General features: G+C 37.0%; 1 protein-coding gene across 3 annotated transcripts in view; it reads left to right on the forward strand.

Annotated features, from left to right (window-relative positions):
• Positions 1 to 9,828: 9,828 nt before the first annotated feature.
• Positions 9,829 to 19,541, forward strand: part of ATRX (ATRX, chromatin remodeler) — a 78,800-nt gene continuing 69,087 nt past the window's right edge. For 2 of the 3 annotated variants that reach the window (XM_026848250.1, XM_026848251.1), the window contains exons 1-5: positions 9,835 to 9,938; positions 13,029 to 13,084; positions 14,883 to 14,935; positions 16,575 to 16,699; positions 17,965 to 18,084. In XM_026848250.1, coding sequence (XP_026704051.1) covers positions 13,064 to 13,084; positions 14,883 to 14,935; positions 16,575 to 16,699; positions 17,965 to 18,084 — 319 coding nt within the window. In that variant the 5' untranslated portion in view covers positions 9,835 to 9,938; positions 13,029 to 13,063. Of the gene's footprint in view, positions 9,939 to 13,028; positions 13,085 to 14,882; positions 14,936 to 16,574; positions 16,700 to 17,964; positions 18,085 to 19,541 lie in introns of all 3 variants that reach the window. The other variant, XM_026848252.1, reaches the window with a different exon arrangement.

Consider the following 19,541-nt stretch of genomic DNA (forward strand, 5'->3'; position numbering starts at 1 on the left):
CCCGTCCCGTCCCGTCCCGTCCCGGCGGGAAGGCCTGGAGGGGCGGGGCCGCCATCGGCCGCGTGCCCCCGCCGCCATCGGCCGCCGCGGGATGTGCCCTCCGTTTGTCCGCCCCCGCCCCACGTGTTTGTGCTGTAGTAAAGTCCTTCCTCTCCCGCTGATCCCCCCGTGAAGGATCTGTTTTCATGCTGGTTTACTAACATCTTCCTCTACCCTTGAAGAGCTGTCTCCTACCGTGTTAGTTATTGCAAACAGCTCCTGTTTTGCTGCGTAAAGTAAGCAAGCTGACAAAAACCCTAGCGAAGTCGGTGTTAAGAAAGACGCCATGTTAAACTCTTAATAAATAGTTGGCTTTGTGTGCTTTCGGTTTATCGGTATCTCAAGGGGCCTGATCAACACAGTCAGATCACCCTCAAATATTCCACATTCCTAAGGCACTATATAAACAATAAAGTTGTCACTTGACTATCACAAGCGTTGCACGTATCTTCAAAATCAAACAGTATTAAGAAGGGGAAGCATCACACTGTCTTAAGTACTGAGCTTTGGATAAAGTTTTTTCTGTGGTCATATTTGTGTATCTTCACCACCCAATTTTAGACTTACTTTGAGTAGTTCATAACTACTCTGTAGTTTCAGCTGAAAGTTAAAGGGATGATAGTTTCCTTTCCTTGTATATTGCTTAATTTTAGAGCCTTAACGTTTCTGAGGAAGTAATGAATGTCATCTACTGAATAACAAAAAGATTTTTAGAAGGTTATCATTGATGTTGATCACATGCTGATATATTACAAATATACATTCTTTCTTTCTCACTTCCCAACAGTTAGTAGTTTATTCTACATATGTTTTCTTCCTTATTTTGTAAGACAGGGATTTTCCATCCTTCCACCTTTTTTTTTTCTCACTTGTACTTTCTCCTCTCTGTGTTCTTAAAGTACTTTGACAACTTAAACCACTTCAGTGTTGGATCAATTATTTTGTGTGTAAACTAAAATACTAATTAAGGGGCTTTCTAATTTTTCTTCCCCAATCCCTGAAAATCAAGAGCGGAGTTTGATTTCTGTGTAACTAAAAGATGTGGCTTACTAATGTTTATTGACTTGATCAATAAACAATTAGTTTATGGTCATAATTAGCATTACATATTCTGAAAAATGCTCTTTCATTTGGACTGCTTTGCTTTTTCCTTTACTGTGACCGTTGTATTTTGTTCCCTCTTTTCCTGTATTCTGCTTTGTCTTATTTTTTAACCACTTGTTCCTGGTCTACATTATGAAGGTTTTGTACTTAACTCTTTCCATGTTCTTATGTTGTCATTAGTGCAACAATTACTGTTACTGCTAAGGGGCTTTTTTAATTGATGCTTCAGTGGAAGAGGATACAGAAGCTCACACATTTTTCCATGCACTTTTTCAGATTACCTGCAGACAGAAAGGTAAATTGGATTATTTCAGATTGTGAAATAATTATTTCAGGTTCCTCTTGAAGAGCAAAGAATATGTACAAAATAGATGTGAGATTGTATGTAGTCTTTGGGTTGGATCTGTCCCATATAATAGGCCGTGTGACAAAGTACTTTTAAGTAGATGGACATATTTCTTTTGGCGCTCCAGACTTTTTTCTTGATCATGAACTCAGTTCTTATTTGGTCTAAATGATTTTTATAATTCTCATCCCATATAGAGCTCATCTTGAACAGTTTGTTTCTGTTTTATTAGAACAGTTCCATGCCAGGAACTAGGCATGTATTGTAGGGTACCGTGGTTTCAGGGGTATTAGCTGGTGAATACACTGTATGGGCTTTTTAAAAATTTCTGTCACTTTGAGTTTTACTTAAAATTGGAGTTGGAAAGAATGAGAGGAAAAAGAATAACATACACTCTCTCTCTTTTGTTCCTATCTCCCCCAAGTCCTGTTGGCCTGTCAGCTGCCTGCATATCTGAACCCTGCACAGTCACCCTACACACTCATTTAATCTTCTGCTCTCTGCAGTTTTGCTCATGTAAGACACGTACAGAAATAAAACTAGAAGTTTATTAGAATTCTGTGGAAGGTACACAAACGATAGAATTGTGATGTAAAATCTTTTCCCAGCACTTCTGGAAGATAGACTTAGTGTTTAAAAGGAAACTATTCAATCAGTATTAGTCTGCTGGCTGTGAAGTTCCAAACTTTTGTTACAAGGAATACTTTAATATTAAGAACCTAGGAGTCTTCCATGTCCAGAATTAGAAGTTTGGAATGCTGAAAAACATGATGAAAACTGGAGTAACTTACAGATAAAGTTAAAACCTCCCACTGCCTCTGTAATTGTTTATAAAATAGATTTCTCTACAACTTTTGCCCCAAAAAACTTGATTTATTTATTTTTTTTCCCCTAAAGTGGAGGAATCTTTGTCATAGTCACCTAACTGTTCCTACCAGTCAGTTCATGCATTGTACAAAACAAGTACAACAATAGAAAAAGAAGGCAGGCTCTGAATCTTTCTCACTTCAACCATCTGGTAGTCAGTGTAGTGATACTAGATTTTTTAAGTTGGCAAAATAAATTTCATTTTTTTAATGCTTCAGACTTCAACTTTCAGTATAATATTTTGGTAACTTGATCTTAACATTTTGTTAAATTTCTGAGCTTTTGAGTCACTTGAATTTCTTTGTTCTGAGTAATATTATAGGGTTGTTTGAGGCATGTTATTTAATGCCACAATAATTTAATTGCAAATAAGTCAATAGCAATCTTCCATATTCTCTGGAGGTAGAGTTGTCCTGGTTTCAGCTGAGAAAGAGCTAATTTTTTCTTCTTAGTACCTAGAATAGTGCTGTGGTTTTGATTCAGTATTGGATTTGATAAGAGAAGAATGTTGATCATACACTGATGTTCTTAGTTGCTAAGAAATCAAGGATTTTTCAACTTCCCATGTCCTGCCAGTGAGCAGGTGCACAAGAAGCTGGGAGGGAGCACAGCCAGAGCAATGGACCCAAACTGGCCAATGGAATATTCCAGTATCATACAAAGTCATGTTTAGTATGTAGATAAGGGTTGATGGGGAAGCTCGCTCTCTCTTCCAGGATTGTGCTTTCAGGATTCTCTCTCTCCTGGGATTACTAGCTCGGAATGGGCTGGGCATCGGTCAGCGCATGGTAAGCGATAGCATTGTGCTTTAATCCTTTGTATTTTTATTACTACTATTATTATATATTTTAATTTTATTTTACTTCAATTATTAAATTGTTTTTATCTCAACTTAAGGGTTTCCTTACCTTTACCCCTCCAATTCTTTCCCCCATTTCCCGGGGGGTGGTGGTGGGGGGAGTGTGAGCGAGAGGCTGTGTGGTGTTTGGCTGCTGGCTGGGTTTAAACCACCACAGCAGTGTAAGTTAGCTGGCTTTCACACAATCGTGTGGAATGGGCATAAGCACATTCTTTGACTCTTTCCTCCAAGAACACCACTTTAGGCTGGTTGGTGTCTCCTGTGCCAGATGTACCCCGGAACCAATGTGCTTGTGCTGCTTAAATTCTCTTAGAGTGGAACTTACTGTCTGCTTTAGTACAGTAGTGTCTCTGTTAGGGTTTTGTAAACTTTGTGTCAGGGTTTCTGTAGAGCTTAACTGAATGTATCTTAATTTTTTCTGAAATAATTTGGTGTGTAATACAAATCCTGCAGTAGGATGTCATTAACATTGTGGAAACTTGGAATTTCCAGTTCCGTTATAGATGGGCACTTACACCCTCTGCTTGAAGAGAGGAGAAGTTAGTGCTTTTTTTAGGGATATAACCCACCAAAAGAAAGTATAATAAATACTACTAAAATGTGGTCTGTGCATCGTAAAAACAAATGCCTGCAGTCTATGACAAAGTATGTTTTTAGATTGGATCACTAAATGTGTTTCGTATAAACAGGAAAGCCTAAGGATACTTCTGAACCTCATGAAATCACATTTTATATACTGGAGCTCACCTTCTGCCTGCAGGTGATTTGGAAATGTGAATCGGTTCATTGATAGGTCAGTGGCAAGTTGTTCCAGTGGTGACTCAGGAGGAGGAAGAAGAAATTGTAGAAATTCAGTTGCAAATATAATGGAAGGTTTTATATTGACTTAAAGATGGGAGGTAAAGTGCCCAGTTTTACTAAAGGAAGAGTTATGAAGCTTTCATAATTTGCTGTAAAACCTAGCCACTGGGCAGTTGTCATTCAAGAGGGATGATGGATTGATTGATGCTGATTTTTTTTTTCTTTGGAAAAGGAGTTAAACCTTGAAAAAAATCAAGAGCTTGTTAACACAAGTTGTTAACTTCAGTTCTATTTAGGCAGTTTATTTGTAAGTCTGAAGTTGCATGGTTGTAAAAATTTCTGTCTTGGGACCAACTGCAGGTCTTACTAGGTTCCTCTGTAGAAGCCTTGTTGGGTAAATACATCTATCGTGAAGCAAAACAACAACAAAAAAAGGCAATAAATTCACTACTGACAGTGGGGCAAACTGAGATGACTTTTATCTTGTAAAATAAAAAACCTATGTTTCAGATGGGCTACAACCCTTAAAACCTGTAGCAAACCTGATTGGGAACATCTGGGAGACTTGAAGGGACATGCTTTAGTTCTTGCGTTCATAATGAGTGATGTCTTGTTGAGAATCTGTGATAAAGTCCAGGAAGCAGAAGGCAAATGAAGCAAAAAAGAAGGCAGTTTTAGACTTAGAGGAGGGTGATGCTATTGGATGTGGAGCCCTTCTTTCCCTTTAAACAAAGCATGTTTAAGCTTTTTAAATACAACTTACGTTAGTTGGAGCTTCCTTTCCTGAATTAATATAGTGAGGTATTCGATTTGCCATGATTTTTGACTCATCAAGGTGAAAATACTGTATTTAGATTTTTCAAGTGGTTGATTTCAGTCAGTCTTTTTCAGCTTGCAGATTATTTTGCCATTGAAGTTAGACTTCTGTGTGGCTTTTGAGCCAACCTAAAAATGAGATTGTTCATTTTAGCTTGTTGTGGGTTGTTTTGATTTTTTTTTTAAGCTTCCACTAAAGAAACAGCTTAAAACCAAATAATTTTTCACCTTTTAGTGAAGCATGGTAACTTTCAGCCAAATCCTGATACAGTTGTTTGCATACCGTCTCAACAAAAAAAGTGTGTAATTTTCTTTGAGCAGAATAAAGGGTCTCTTGGTGACCTTGAACCATTGCTTTCTTATTCCCCTTGTGTGTCTGGAGAAAGATAATTCTGTTTACTTGTCTGAACCTGTTACGCTGTACTTAAGCTTCAGAGTTGCCTCATCTACATCATTGAGTGTCTTCAACTTGTACTAGGTATCACTTGATTAAGCCCCTGTGGATTTAAAGTTAGTTCTAAACAAAGTAAAAGAGAGAATCTGTGCTAATGAAGTCTTCAGCATAGAATCTCTGAGTTTGGTGAAGTGCACGATGCATATCTTTTCAGTCGGAGCTTTGGCATTCTGCTGTTTTCTGACTGTGTCGGATTTAATATGTTTAATGTGGTACAATTCTGTCTAAACACAAAAGAACTTTTCTACTGTGAAAATGGTCAAACACTGGAACAGGTCACCCAGAGAGATTGTGGAGCCTCCATCTGTGGAGGTATTTGGAACCTGACTGGACAAATTTCTGGGTGACCTCCTGTAGCTGTCTCTGCTTGTGCTGGAGGGTGCAGTGAGTGATCTCCAGAGGTCCCTTCCATCCTAAACGATTCTGTGCTTCTTGGTGTCATTTACCTGACCAACTAATTCCTGCTGCTGTATGATAGTTCAAGCTCGCGTAGCATATTGCTGCCACTGGAGTTACAGTGCCTTCTTCCCCAGCTCAGACTGTCAATCACCTCAGCTTGCAGAAGCATTCATACCAATGAACAGTGAGCTGGATTAGGAAAATTATCTACATTCAGTAGAAGAAATGGCTGCTTTTTAATATGAATCACCTTCTGTGCATATCTATCTTAATTTTTTTTTCCTAATAATTGTTTATTTTTGTCTGCTTAATACTTGTTCTGCAGTATTTCATTGCAGCTTCAGAAGTGAAAAATGATTGGGACTTGAAGCAACTGTAAAGATGAATGTAAAAAACTTGTGGCCTTGAACTATTTTAAATGTTTAAACATAGAAGAATTTTACACAAATGTTGAATTTAAGGAAGGTGAATACTTAAGAGGAAAAATTTTGCAAAAACTTATTTGTCAACATTGAGGTAGATGAAAAGCTGGAAAGCACTCCCCTTTCGCTGACTTTGAGGAACCTCTTGAAATTCAGATGAGGGACACTTACTTGGACTAAAGATTGGTAGGATCGTGTGGAAGAATGAGAAATTCACTTGTTTACAGGAAATAAGGTTTTAAAACTATTTTTTTCATGTGGTCACAGCCCCCTTTGGGCACATCCCCCTGCTCCGCCGTGGGGTCCCCCCTGGGCTGCAGGTGGGTGTCTGCGCCCCCGTGGAGCTCCCTGGGCACAGGGCACAGCTGCCTCCCCACGGGCTGCCCCACGGGCTGCAGGGGAACCTCTGCCCCGGGCCTGGAGCACCTCCTGCCCCTCCTCTGCATTCACTTGGGCTCTGCAGGGCTGTTTCACTCACATATTCTCACTCCTCTCTCCCAGTTACTGTTCCACAGCTGGTTTTTCCCTCTTAAATACTTCATCCCAGAGGTGTTACCCCCATCGCTGATGAGCTCGGCCTTGGCCAGCAGCAGGTCCATCCTGGAGCCGGCTGGCATTGGCTCTGTCGGACACAGGGAAGCTTCTGGCAGCTTCTCACAGAGACACCCCTGCAGCTACCAAAACCTTGCCCTGCAAACGTAGTGCAGATAAGTACATAGAAGGGGCAGCAGTCAACAGCCAGATTGAATGAAGTATGTTGTGTTGAGATTAGGAGACGGTCTGTCCCTTTGTTTTCTTCTTACATATTCTATGGGTTTGTAGAATCATTTAGCCTAATAAGTGATTTGCCTAATAGGTACTTTTTGAAATCCTAGTAAGGGCCAGGCGTTTTCTGTTGAAGATTACAGCAGTTGCTCTGAATGTAGGTAAGAAATGGTATTCTTACAAGATAGTTTCCCAAGGTCACAAATCAGGTTCATGGCCAAACCAATAATAGTAGGACACCTTTCCTTTCATTCTTGTTTTAATTAGGCTAAACAGTGTCAAAATAACTCTAGACGGATGGTGAAGTCAATTTGCTTAGAACATGTAAGCCTGAAAGCACTAGTAAATAGTGTAGGGAGTGTTGCTGTGTGGTAGAGGGAGACTGCTTGCTTCACTTAGTGCTTTTGAGATGGTTCTAAATTTTATAGTGGATGGGTCTATTAATATGTTGCAAAGAATAAAGATTTTGCAGTAGAAGGTTTAAAAAATATTATAGACAATATATTCTCAACTGTAAAAGCCTGACATAAAATCACTTTTGTACAAAAACAGGTAAAGCATTGCCCTAAAATAAAATTTCTTTGTGGTGAAGTACGGTAAGTGTAACACCTTCACTTACATTTGACCTGGTGTTCCTTAATACAGGCTTATGGTACAAAATGCTGACTAATCAAGAGGAAAAGCAAGTTGAGAAGACTTTTCAGTATTAGTTTGCAGTGTGTTTTTTTGATTGTTATCAGCATGAGCGTTTTGCTCTGAAAACAATTTTAGGTTAGTTAGGATAAGATTTAATAAATGGTAGTAGATAATGTTCCAAGTGTTAGTACAAAGACATACATACTATTTTTAATTTGTTTTGTATTGAGAACAATAATATAACTCATCTATAGTTCCTATTTCTTTTTTAAAATGCTGTTACCAAAATAAGCTATTTATAAACTAGATGAGCAGAATTCCACATGTGGGTTTTTTTGTTTTTATTACCAAAAATGTACTGTTTGCGGGATTTCTAAATGTGCATTAATTCTTCAGACCATCTGGAATGGATATATAAAATCTCTTTATGTACTTATACTATGAAATAATTCTGGAAAACTCAATTTTTTTTAACTTAGTGTGAATAAATTGTCATTAAATCACCTTTCTAAAGTAGAGAGTGCAATCTGTTAAAACTGAAGCATACCATTATAATGTTTTCCAAGTATGCCCTCAGTCCATGACAAAAGGGAAGCTGAAGTTTAGGGACTGGCAGTTGTGTAGAAGCTTGAGTCCAGTAGTTAGAGGGAAAGATTCTTTCAGACAGATTGAGAGAAAAATTTTAAGATACACTTGAGTAAAACGGACTTTGTTACACTCTCATACAAAATTACTCAAGTGATTGATGGTATGTATGGAGTTTCAAAAGAAAAGTGTCCTTTACTTCTGCAGAAAAACTTTCCATTACGAAGTGCTATTTTGTTTTGAGTACTTCAGAAGATTTAAAGAAATTACAGATTTTTTTTTAATGGATGTTTTATGCTGGTTTATATGTGTTTATTTTCACTGATTTAAATAGTCATTTGCATTAATGTGATAATACCCTTTTGCTCATTGCTCAGGAGAGTGCTCACCTTCATGTCCTTCTGATAAAACAGGTGATTTTGCGTTGTTTGTTTAGCAATTGCAGTTAAATTAAAAGTCAGAAGTTAGTAAATGGATGTGTTCAGAGAAATAGTAGAGATTGTAAAGGTGAGTAGGTTGAACTTCTGATAGAAATTCCTAGAGCCTGTAAAACAGTGACAGAAAATCTTACTCATGCTATCAGATTAAGTTTTGAAAGTAATGAGGAGATAAAAAGTGTAAAAGATGGAAGCCTGTATCCTTTAGCTGGGTTAATTTTTAAAGGGGATAGTGTAGTTTGGCAGTTTGAAAACTCGTATCTAGTAGCAGATAAGGTATGATGACTCAGACGTACCAGCTGGCAGATTTTAGAGGACTGATAGGGTCCAAGAGGGAAGCAGTGACAAACACTCTGAGTGGTAACTTTTTGTACAGGGGGATCTGAAAGGGTGACTGCCCTTGGCCTTAGTTGGTGTGCTTGCAGCTAGAAAAAGGCACTTGTCTCAGGAAATTGTAGAAGCTTTGGGAGGAGAAAATCTGAATTAAACAACGTAAAATGAGAGGGATTAACATGCAGATTATGAAGTGATACAGCTTTTCAGCAAAAGCATAGGATAAAGGTGTTGTCTTTTTACTGTAATAACTACATATATGAGACTAACAGTTTCTGGTGGCTAAAACTGCCTTGTGAAAATTCCTAGGGTAATATTTTTTTTTATAAATTTAATATGAATACTCATACAAACAGATCAAGAAATGATCTGATTCTATATGGTTATTTTCTGACAAAATTAATACCTGATACACAGTATATATGCTGGTTTAATATAAGCTTTGCATAAGCAGGTAAATCTGTCATACTCACTGGACCTGTTCATTTCTAAGGTTGGAGGTGAAATTCTGCTGTTATTTCTAGTCTTTTATATCCTCAAAGGTTACATTCTTTGTAATAGAGATTTTATTGTTTTTACCTGTTTAGCTTCTGACAAAGTAGAATGTTCAATTGATTTTTTGCTATCTTTATGTCATAGCAGCATTACCACTTATGACTTTTTTGAATTTTGTAAATAATTTTAAACAGTAAAAACTATTTATAATAGGCTTTTAATTATTTTTTTTAACAGAGTCCTTACTATTTTTTTGTCAGTAAGGCTACACATATTTAACTCAGGATTTAACAAAATTGTATGGTTCTTTATTTACTTTGATATTCTCTTGCAGAAACAAATGTTTAAGAAGTAACTTGAGTTTTTTGTAGGTGTGCATTAATTGAGATTAAACATCATTTCTTTCAAGCTTGCTAAATTAGAAAGAGATATATAGGTAACTTCAAGTTTTACTTGTATTTTAACAGTGAAAGCAAGCTGAATACATTGGTGCAGAAACTTCATGACTTCTTGGCTCACTCATCAGAAGAATCTGAGGACACAAACTCTCCTCCAGCAGTATCTAAAACCAAAACCATAGGTAAAAAGACATTTTATGTTTTTATTTTGAATGTATATATGATTCTAAAACCAAATAACTGTTGTTTCACTATATCGCACTTCACTGGGGCAATTATGCAAAGTCCTAATGTGATTTAAGTGGTGGTGATATCTTAAATATACAATAGGCCTTTGATACAGGATTTCTTTCAGTTCTGATTCTTTTCTAAATGTGGAAAAAAGCTAATCCTACTGGTGGCTTACCCTCTGTGACACATGAGATGGCAAACATGCATGTATTTGCTGTACTGGGAGTTCCTTGTTCAGTTTTTCTGAATGTGTAAGTGCAGTATCTTGTTTTTTCTGCTGAAGTAAAGCTTTTGCAGTCCTTGTAGTTATGGAAGAAGTTCTGGAGATTATCCTTTCATAATTATTATTTAAGAAGATTTCTCCATGTAATCTGGTAACATTTAAAAACAAAATAATACTTCTGAAAAACCTTGAATCCTACACTGTGTCAAATGTGGTATTAGATATTTTTGCTTAGAAGTTAAAAATAGATAATGATTTTTAAACACTTTGTTTTGATTACAGTCATAAAAAGTGAAATTATTTCTTAACAGTCCCAAATAAAATTTGCTTCCAAATTAACTAGTTTAACTAAGACTGGATACAATCTTTCAATCTCTACTGTTTAATGAGCTAAAGTTGTGCTAAAGTGATACAGGAGAATGAGTGTGTTGGCTGTGTTACAGTTTATATTCAAACTCTTGTTGTCCTAAGTAATAACTTTACATGGTTTTTCAGGTGTGCAGTTACTATCATGTAATGTTTTGTCTTGAGAGAAAGTCTGCTGCCATGTGGTGCCAGCCTCTTTGTGTGAGCATCAAACTGAACTGTTAACGTAGGAAGAAGAAATTATTTATGTGATAATTCAGTACTAAACTGATGTGGGTGCATCTCAACGTGAAATTTTGCTGAGGAGCATACTGGGAAAAAGAAATGTTTTCCTTTTATCCTGTGTAGTTACGAAGTAGAATTTGGCTCCTTGCCTTAAAATACAGATGAAAGGGGTACACTTACTAATTATTAGCAGACGTGTTTCAGTGTTGGTTTTGAGATCTCTGATTGTATTTCTTAAAAAAGAACATATTAATGTTGAAAAGTCAAGAATTAAACAATTAAATATTAGGAAATGCCAGAATTAGCTGAGCAAATGTGCTTCTCCCAACTTTATGTGCATAATGATAATGTCTTTAGCAACCCTGCCTTCTTTTTTTTTTTTTTTTTTTCCCTTCTGATCCTCAGGATGCTCATTTAGTGTACAAGTGATAGACACAGCTGGGGCCAAATCAAGCTTATATAGTAATGGATCTTGTTCCAGCATTTGGAGGATATATGAACTACTAGATAGAGTGTTGTGAGGAGGGAAGTGATGATGAAGACAGCTCAGTGTGGCTCGAGAGTTGTAACATGTCCCTGCCTCACACACAGGCCAATTAAAACATGAAGCAGTTGTTCACTGAGCACCTCCATCTTGAGTACTGCTGTGGAGCTGGACTGTACCATAATGCTTATGAGCTAGGTACAATAAGTAATGTGAAATTACACTCCTAACTTTCATTCTGACTTTTCTTAATTTTGGAGTACTTGATTTTACAGCCTTAATAACATTGCTTTATCCTCTCTGCATTTGAACTGGATGTCTCCCTCGTCTACATTGTGTGGGTGCCAGCAGGAGAATTCCTGAGAGCACAGGGGAGGTTGACTTCCTGCTCTTGTTTCAAGTAACCAGCCCCTGCCCTGGAGCAGCAGTCACAGGGGAAATCTGTGCTCTCACAGCCCTGAAGCTGATGGCGTGTGTGCAGCTGGGTCAGCACTAGGAGCTTTAAGGGCATGCAGGGAGCTCCCTCACGCTATGGCACGTGTAGAGCCCAGTCACACATAGAAACTGTCAATGGAGCACCTTTAGTTGATTTTGGGAATAGTACGTGTGCAGTCTGGTTAACAGCCTGATGTGGAATCTACAGAGATGGTAGCTGCCAGAATCAAAGAAATCTCTACTGAGCATGTCCAAAGTGGTATTTTCCATGGATTTATCACTTGGGCAGAATTGGTCAATAGTAGATGGGCGGTGTGTAGTGTCCACAAGAAATGTCACTCTTCTTCCAAATTTCCAGTTCTTTCCTCAGAACAGGGGAATGCTGGTAATACTCCACAGAAGAAATTTTGGGTACTTAAAAGCACCAAAACCTTTCAACTGTTTCCATTTTTTATTCCCCCCTACCTTAGCTTCACATGCAGAAATGGCTGGATAATTTTGCCCAAACAATTCAGCCTAGGTCAAATACCCAGCATTACATTTTCTAAATCAAAGTGATTTAATTTTTTCAAAGTGTAAAAGAAACCTGCTTGTTTTTCCCAAAACTGAAGTTTAAGGATGTAGTAAGTTGCAGTGCTAGTAGTCTTAAGTTAAAATCACAGATGGTCATGATATGTATCCTGCAATTATTCTACCACTTTACTTGCATGTTTCTCAGTAGTGCATCTATTAAAATACTGCTATTACTAAGCCTTTTGAGCAACTTCATACAAGTATCATTGAATCACTGAACTTGAAACTTCCATTAGCTGGACTGGTGAATGGAACAGATACTAACAGGTTGCACGTCTTTAGGTTTTATATTCCACAGTTCCCAAGATCATTAAAATGGAATTCTCTATCATACCCTGTCTCAAATGAGATTTTTTTTGTCTCTGGTTCCATGATCCCAGATTTAATGTCAAGGTGTGTAAGAGAAAATATTTTAAGTAACTTCCTAGAGATTAAAAAAATGCACTAACTATATTATTTCTGCATATACAGTTGTCCATTCATTTTTTTAGTATTTCTTCACCAATGGGAAGGCTGTCTTTCGGCCTATCAGCAGCTTAACTGAAAGTAATTTCTAAATTATTTCTGTAAAATTTATGCCATGCTGTCAACTCTGTTTTGTTGTGCAACAGTTTGTCTCTGAAAGTCACACAGTTGTCTTTATTCATGCTGGTGAGGCATAATGCTATGACATAGTGGGAAGAACTTTTTAATATTTCTTGTACTTCAGTGGATTGCTTTAATTTGTCTTCACAGGTAAAAGTAGAGAACCTAAAAGTAATCCAGCATCAATGGAGAACAATAGAGAAGAGGTAAGAATAAAAGAGCTTTTGAAGTCTAGTTGCATGACTAGTGCAGAATGGCTAGTATAGGACATGCTGAGTTCGCTTGTACAGTAAATACTTAAAGAATATTGTCAGAACCATGCAGCAAACATCATATCTGCTGAATGGAAACATTAGATGTAAAATATCTAAAAATAAATTTAAAATTAAATTCTAAATTTGGAATGATACTTTGATTTGTGCATATGCAAGCAACCCTGTTTCTCTGCACTGCACCCTCTCCCCCCCAATTTCTAAATTATTGAAATACAGAAATTTACTTGGACAACTTCATTGTATTTCTCATACGCAATATTTCCTAACGCATTTTAGAGAATTGGGTTTTCCCTACCTGAGCTATGCGATTGCATTTTTAAGAAATGCGAAGTGTTGTTAATTGATTCAGATTGACTATATTGCAAAGTGAGTTCTTCTTTTTAAAGACATTCAGTTATTATCCTTATTCTGTTATTTGGCTTATGTGTAAACAAATTCTTACTTATTTTTGGTTTAAAAGCATTACTTCTCTGCCTTGTATTTGCACTTCCATCCTGTTAGTCAGATAGTATTATATTAGGTACTTACTTGTCCTTTTAGGCAAACATGCTTCCTTTTTTAAAAAAGAAAAAAAAGGCAGAGTTACAGGATCTTTATAACATGAGCAAATTTCTTCTATATGGTGTGTTATATGCATTAAAGACATTTTTCATGTGGTATGTCTTACATATAACTATATATATATACTCTCCTATTGGAAACATTCTGGTTGACAATACATTGGTATGTAGAGAAAGCACAAGTGCCAGTGTCCTTAGTTTGCCTTTACTGCAGTAAATTCAGGTATTTATTTGATACTGCTCAAACCTGGTTATGATAAGTAGCACAAACCTCTGAGAAATCACTTTTCCTGTGAAGGCAGCCAGCCCTTTCTGGTATGTAAGCCAGATAACAAGTGTCTCTGTTCTGCTGGCAATTCTTGGGTGCATACTAGTGATAGCTCCCTACTGCCAACCTTCAAGAACCCTCTGTATGTGTATGGCAGAAAAGATGATAGTTTCTTCACATAGTATGAAAAACATTGATAGACCTGCATAACCTACTTCAGCACTAAGTGCTGTGAGGAATCCTGGTGAGTTGTAAAAAAGTGAAAATGCACAGCAGTGTGGAGGCAGGTGTGCATGTGTGAGTTAGGTCATTCTTCCATGTGCTAATCACAGAAGTTAACATTGCAAGTGAAGATACACAGAGCAGGAAGCCCCAGATCTGTTCATGATTAGGACCAACCAGTGATCATGAGCCGTTTTCAGTCCCTTCTCCAGAAAGCTGAGAGAACTTTTCAGCAGGTAGTGCAAGTTGGAATTGCAAAGAGAGAATTTCCTCCATTTTATGAAGTCTTGGTGCTTGAGATACATGCAGTGTTTCTCTCTGAATGTCTCAAACCAGTTCCGGCTCTTGATTTCTGTTAAGATACATGTACAGGGAGGTTAGTTAGCATTAGTGTCTTCATTAGAGTTTGGTGACACCTATTCCTAAATCTGCTTTTTGAAGAATAATGACTTTGTGGTGTCTTAGTTTAACTGAACTGGCATGACTATTGAAATTGTGGGTCACTTTTGTTAATGCTTTTCCTGCTTTTTTTTTTGGGGGTGGGGGTGGGATGGGGTGTGGTGGTGGTGGTGTAAGAGCGCTGGTGACTTTCGAGATGTAGTTAATGTAAGAAACTGGTTTTGTTGACAAGTCACCTGCAACTGTGTTGACTTTTAAATTTTAGTTTTCTTGTTTTTAGGGCAGTAGTTCTTCAGAAAGAACCAAATCTTTAGGATCATCACGTTCAAAAAGGTTGGTTTGGAAAATAAAAAAGTTACTTTTGGCATGTGAAACTAGCAAAGTCCATACAGTGTGCCAGATACTTTAGTATACATCAGTATAATATAAATCCATTAGGTTAGCAGAGTGTTGGCAAAACGAATGCCTCATCGTATACTTAAAATTCAAATGGTCTTTCAGGGTCACAGGTTAAGATCATAAAGCTTGATTTTTATTAACAAAGACAAGAAGATTATCCTGTATCTTCAGGACAGAGGTGTTTATACAGTTACTCGTTTGATCTTGATATTTCTGCATGCAGAATTCTTCCAAAAATGTGAATTGGGTCGTATGGGCAGAAGACTTTATGTACCTTACTGTTGGGAGACTGCGGAATCAAAATGTGCTATTAAGTTACCCTGTGCAGAAGCTGCCATTTGCTCTGTCTCTCCTTAATCTTTTTGCTCTTTCATTAAAAAAAAGTGTGGAGTTAACCATTTACCCACCCATTTTGAACCTACAGGAGACAAATTGTGACCTAAGTAACAGCAGGCTTAATCTAGTAAAACGATTCATCTTTTGTTCTCACATGATGTTCATTCAAGTTATGTCCTTCATGATTTTTTTAAAGTCCTAGTATACTGTATATATAGGTAGGTGAGCTCTTCTAAATGCACAATCTCAACAGCTGCCGCCTTAATGCTCTTTAAAAAGTATGTATCTCTTTTCACTTTGCTTTTTATTCATTTGTTTATTTTATTATGTCCACTGGAATTAAACAGTATTTTTCATTCTCCCTTTTCTGTTTGTCTTGATTCTATATTTGCAAGTGTGGTTTTATATTTGGCTTTAATTTCTCCTCATCTTCTTAATCCAGTGTCCTGCTGAACTCTTTTTCATTTATATAATTTTTACAGTCGTTTTTTGCTTCCTGTCTATCACTAAAGGTATTTTCACTCATAAATTTTATCATACTGTGTCTGATACTGACAAAACCAGTATCCTGCAGTAGTTCATATCTTAACCTCAGACTACTAAAAATTGTGCTCAACATTTTTTTTTTTCTCCCTGCTCTGACATAGTAAATTTGTTCATTTTAATGGATTCAGTTCGAAATGATGTTTTTGTGAAATTTTGGCAACTGGTCCTTGTATCAACAGTCAGCTTTTTAATTTCTTTTTGCATTTCCTTTATTTCCTTGCAAGCATCTTTTCTGCCAATCTGCTTTTTGTCATTTGCTAGTATCTGTGTGTTCTCTTTGCACTGACTGTTAAACTTGGGAATGATGTATAAAATTTCTGAGCAGACTTTCACTTGTGTTTCATTTAGGCTCTTTTCCTAGAAGTGTGACTTGCCAGCATACCTTCTTAAAAACACATCAAACCTCAATTTTACAAAAAAAATAAAGCAAGCCTGTGAAACAAAAATAATTTATTAGTATATCTTTTCATTTCACATAGATAGAGGGGGAGAATTCCTCTTCCTAACAAGAAAATCAGCCTACAACTTACTGTAATAACTCAGAGCTTTCTCCCTCATAATGTCTTTAATGAATTCAAAGAGAACATAGGTTTCCCTAGTTAGTATGGTGTTTTGTTTGCAAAGCGCCAGACTTACCTGTATTGCAATATGTAATATTTGTCACTGTCTGGGTTTTTTTCTGTCTGTGCAGGAAACCTACAGTTGTAACAAAATATGTTGGATCAGATGATGAACAAATCTTAGATGAGACTGTAAATGAAGATGTTTCAAATGAAAACTCGGAAAACGATGTTGATATGCAAAGCTTGCCTAAAGGTAGTTCATGTCTGTCTGCCTGTCTTTTCTGAATTCAGCAAACTAGCCAAGATTATGATGTGGTATAAATAATTAACTAGAATGCACAGTGTTTTAGTAAAATGCCTTTTTTAGGTCCTGGCTTTTATATAAAAACATATGTTAGTGCACACCCACTCCCCCCAAACCACGTGCATGTGCATTTAAAAGAGGAAGCCAAGCACCTTTAGTTTTGAACCCAGCATACTTTAATCAGTAGGTACACCAGCATATGCTGACATTACTGACATCTGCATAAAACCAACATGGAACAGGAAATAATTTATTCTTTTGTAGAAATCTTAAACTCTGTCACTTGCAAGTCTTACTTATTTTCGTGTTCCATCTTTGAGGTTATTAATAATTAGATCAACAAAAGCAAAACTAAATCTAGGGGGGGGAAATGTTATTACTGGATCTGTTTTTAAGCTCCCTTTTAAAACAGTTACTACTATGAGTCTGCATCCTGCTGCTCTTAACTGTAGTGTGAGTTTAATTAATCTATTTCACTTGTTACCTATGAAAGCTATAGGAAAAATTGGAGGGGCCGCTACTGTTTACTGCATGAGTAGCAGTATTTAAAACAGTCACTTTAAAATTATTTTCTCAGAATATTAGATTATTTCCAGTGTCCTCACAACAAAAGTATTAGAACTGAGCTCTTAAGTAGGAAAGATAGTTTTTCACACACATAGCTTTGATTAGTACTCTAAATAAAAAAATTTTCTGAATGATTGTTGAACACAACCCAGGTTTTATTCTATTGCTTTTTCACTTATTTCATTCTCAAATAAATTAAGATGAGGGGAAACTGGATAGAAGGGGGGGAAAAAGAGAGAGTAGTTACTCTATAAAGCTTTTGATAGATGTAAGTGACCTAATCAAAGTCCTTTATTTGTAGCATTGCACTGCAAATTCCTGTACTACACACACCCAGCAGTATGACAGTCCTGTTCTGCACATACCACATCAGGGCAGAGAGAGCAGAATTTGCTCTTCATAGCCCATTCAGTCTTTGACTTTTGTCCTACAGCTGCAAAACAGACATAATTTGAAGTGTGTGGTGGGTTTTTTGTGTTTTGGTGGTTTTTTTTTTTCCGTGAACATCTGTGCATTCAAAACTTTTGAGTTTTGGTCAACAGATTGCACTTTTTTTTAAGGTACTATGTTGGGTTTTATTTAAACAGGACTTTTGCACTTCATTTGGATGTGTAATGGTTTCCAATTTCTAAATAAAATTATTCTAGGTACAGTGGTTGTACAGCCTGAGCCAGTGCTGAATGAAGACAAAGATGATTTTAAAGGGCCTGAATTTAGAAGCAGAAATACCGTTAAAATGAAACCTGAAGCTCCCAAAAAGCGTGGAGGTAAATACAATTTAAAACATTTATTAAAACGGGTTTAAATTGTTGCTTATGACCACATTTGGTACATCTAAAAATTGTTCATATTTCTAATAAATTATCCTAAAAATACCTCCACTCTTCTGGCTTTTTGCTCATTAAGGATTCTAGCTGGCTGAAATTAGCCTCCATTGCTGCCCCTGCAATGCAGCAGTGAAAGCTAAGATTAGTTCTCATTAAACTTCTTATTTTCAGTGGCTATAGGATGCATCATTAAGTACTCCATATGGACCCTTCTTACCTTGTATTCAGAACAGTTGGTTGGTTGCAATCGTGTGTTACAGGTATTCCTTTTTTAAAGGAATCATTGCAATACCATTGATATGGGTATATTCACTGACTCACCAAGAAAGCAACCATATTTGAACAGGGACATGTATAGGCATACTATCAATCAGTGAGCTAACAAGAAACCTAAAACCTCTAACAATTCAAAGACGGTTTTGTTTTGTTTTTAAATTGTGGGAAATTTCCCTACCAATGGGCACTTCTAAGGATTATCTTTGGAAAGCTGTCATGCCAGCTGGTTTTCCATAGCTGCTGATAAAACTGAGGAGAAGTTAGGTAGATTATAGTGATGACAGATATTAATCTCTCACTTTTTTTCCAAAAAGTGAAGGATAGGGAGGATTATGTATAAAGTAGCCAGTAAAAAGGCAGATATTTTTCTTCATGCTACTAGCAGTGTCTTAGTTCACACACCTACAGCAGTACCCAGGATATTCAGACAAATAACTCTTGTACACACTATTATTTCTTTCCATTTTATCATTTCAGATACTTGCTGTCTTTTAAAGTCTTACTATAATGTAATAACTGCTATTTCTCTATCTGTGGTTGAAGAGGAGTAAAATGTGTGTGGAAATGTGCTTGTGCATGCATATGGGTTTATGCGTGATTTTAATGACATTTAGAGCATTGACGTTTTCTCTAAATTATTAATCTTTGAAAGTCAGTTTTGTTCTATTCACGCAAGATGTCCTGTTTAGCACGTGGGAATACTTTTTCCATTTGTATTTATAACAATTTTACAAGAGGGCCAACAGAAATCTTCAGGGCTATACTGTTAAAGAGATAGGACTCTTCTACCTGAGCTTTGTGGCCTGTGTCTGCATCCCCAGGACAATTCATATGACCTGCCCTTCCAGCTTTGTTTTTTTTCCAGCCTTCCTTTGTGTATCTGGACACATTGCTTATGTACTGGTGCCTGACATAAGATAATAATTTTGGAAGGGACATCAAGTGTTTAAGTCATACCTTTATCCAGGGGAAGCTCAGCTATATCTGTGTCACTCCTGATAATCTTTGACTTGATTTTAAGGCTAGCCAGTACATGCGTTAAGCTCCTGTCAGGTTTTGGGAGGAGGCAGCCCTATTCCATTTCCCTGTGTTGTCCCCATTTCCAGACCAGGAAAGGTAGC

The sequence above is a fragment of the Athene cunicularia genome (genome assembly GCF_003259725.1).
Source record: "Athene cunicularia isolate RWA chromosome 4 unlocalized genomic scaffold, athCun1 chr4_part3, whole genome shotgun sequence".
Classification (NCBI taxonomy): Eukaryota; Metazoa; Chordata; class Aves; order Strigiformes; family Strigidae; genus Athene; species Athene cunicularia.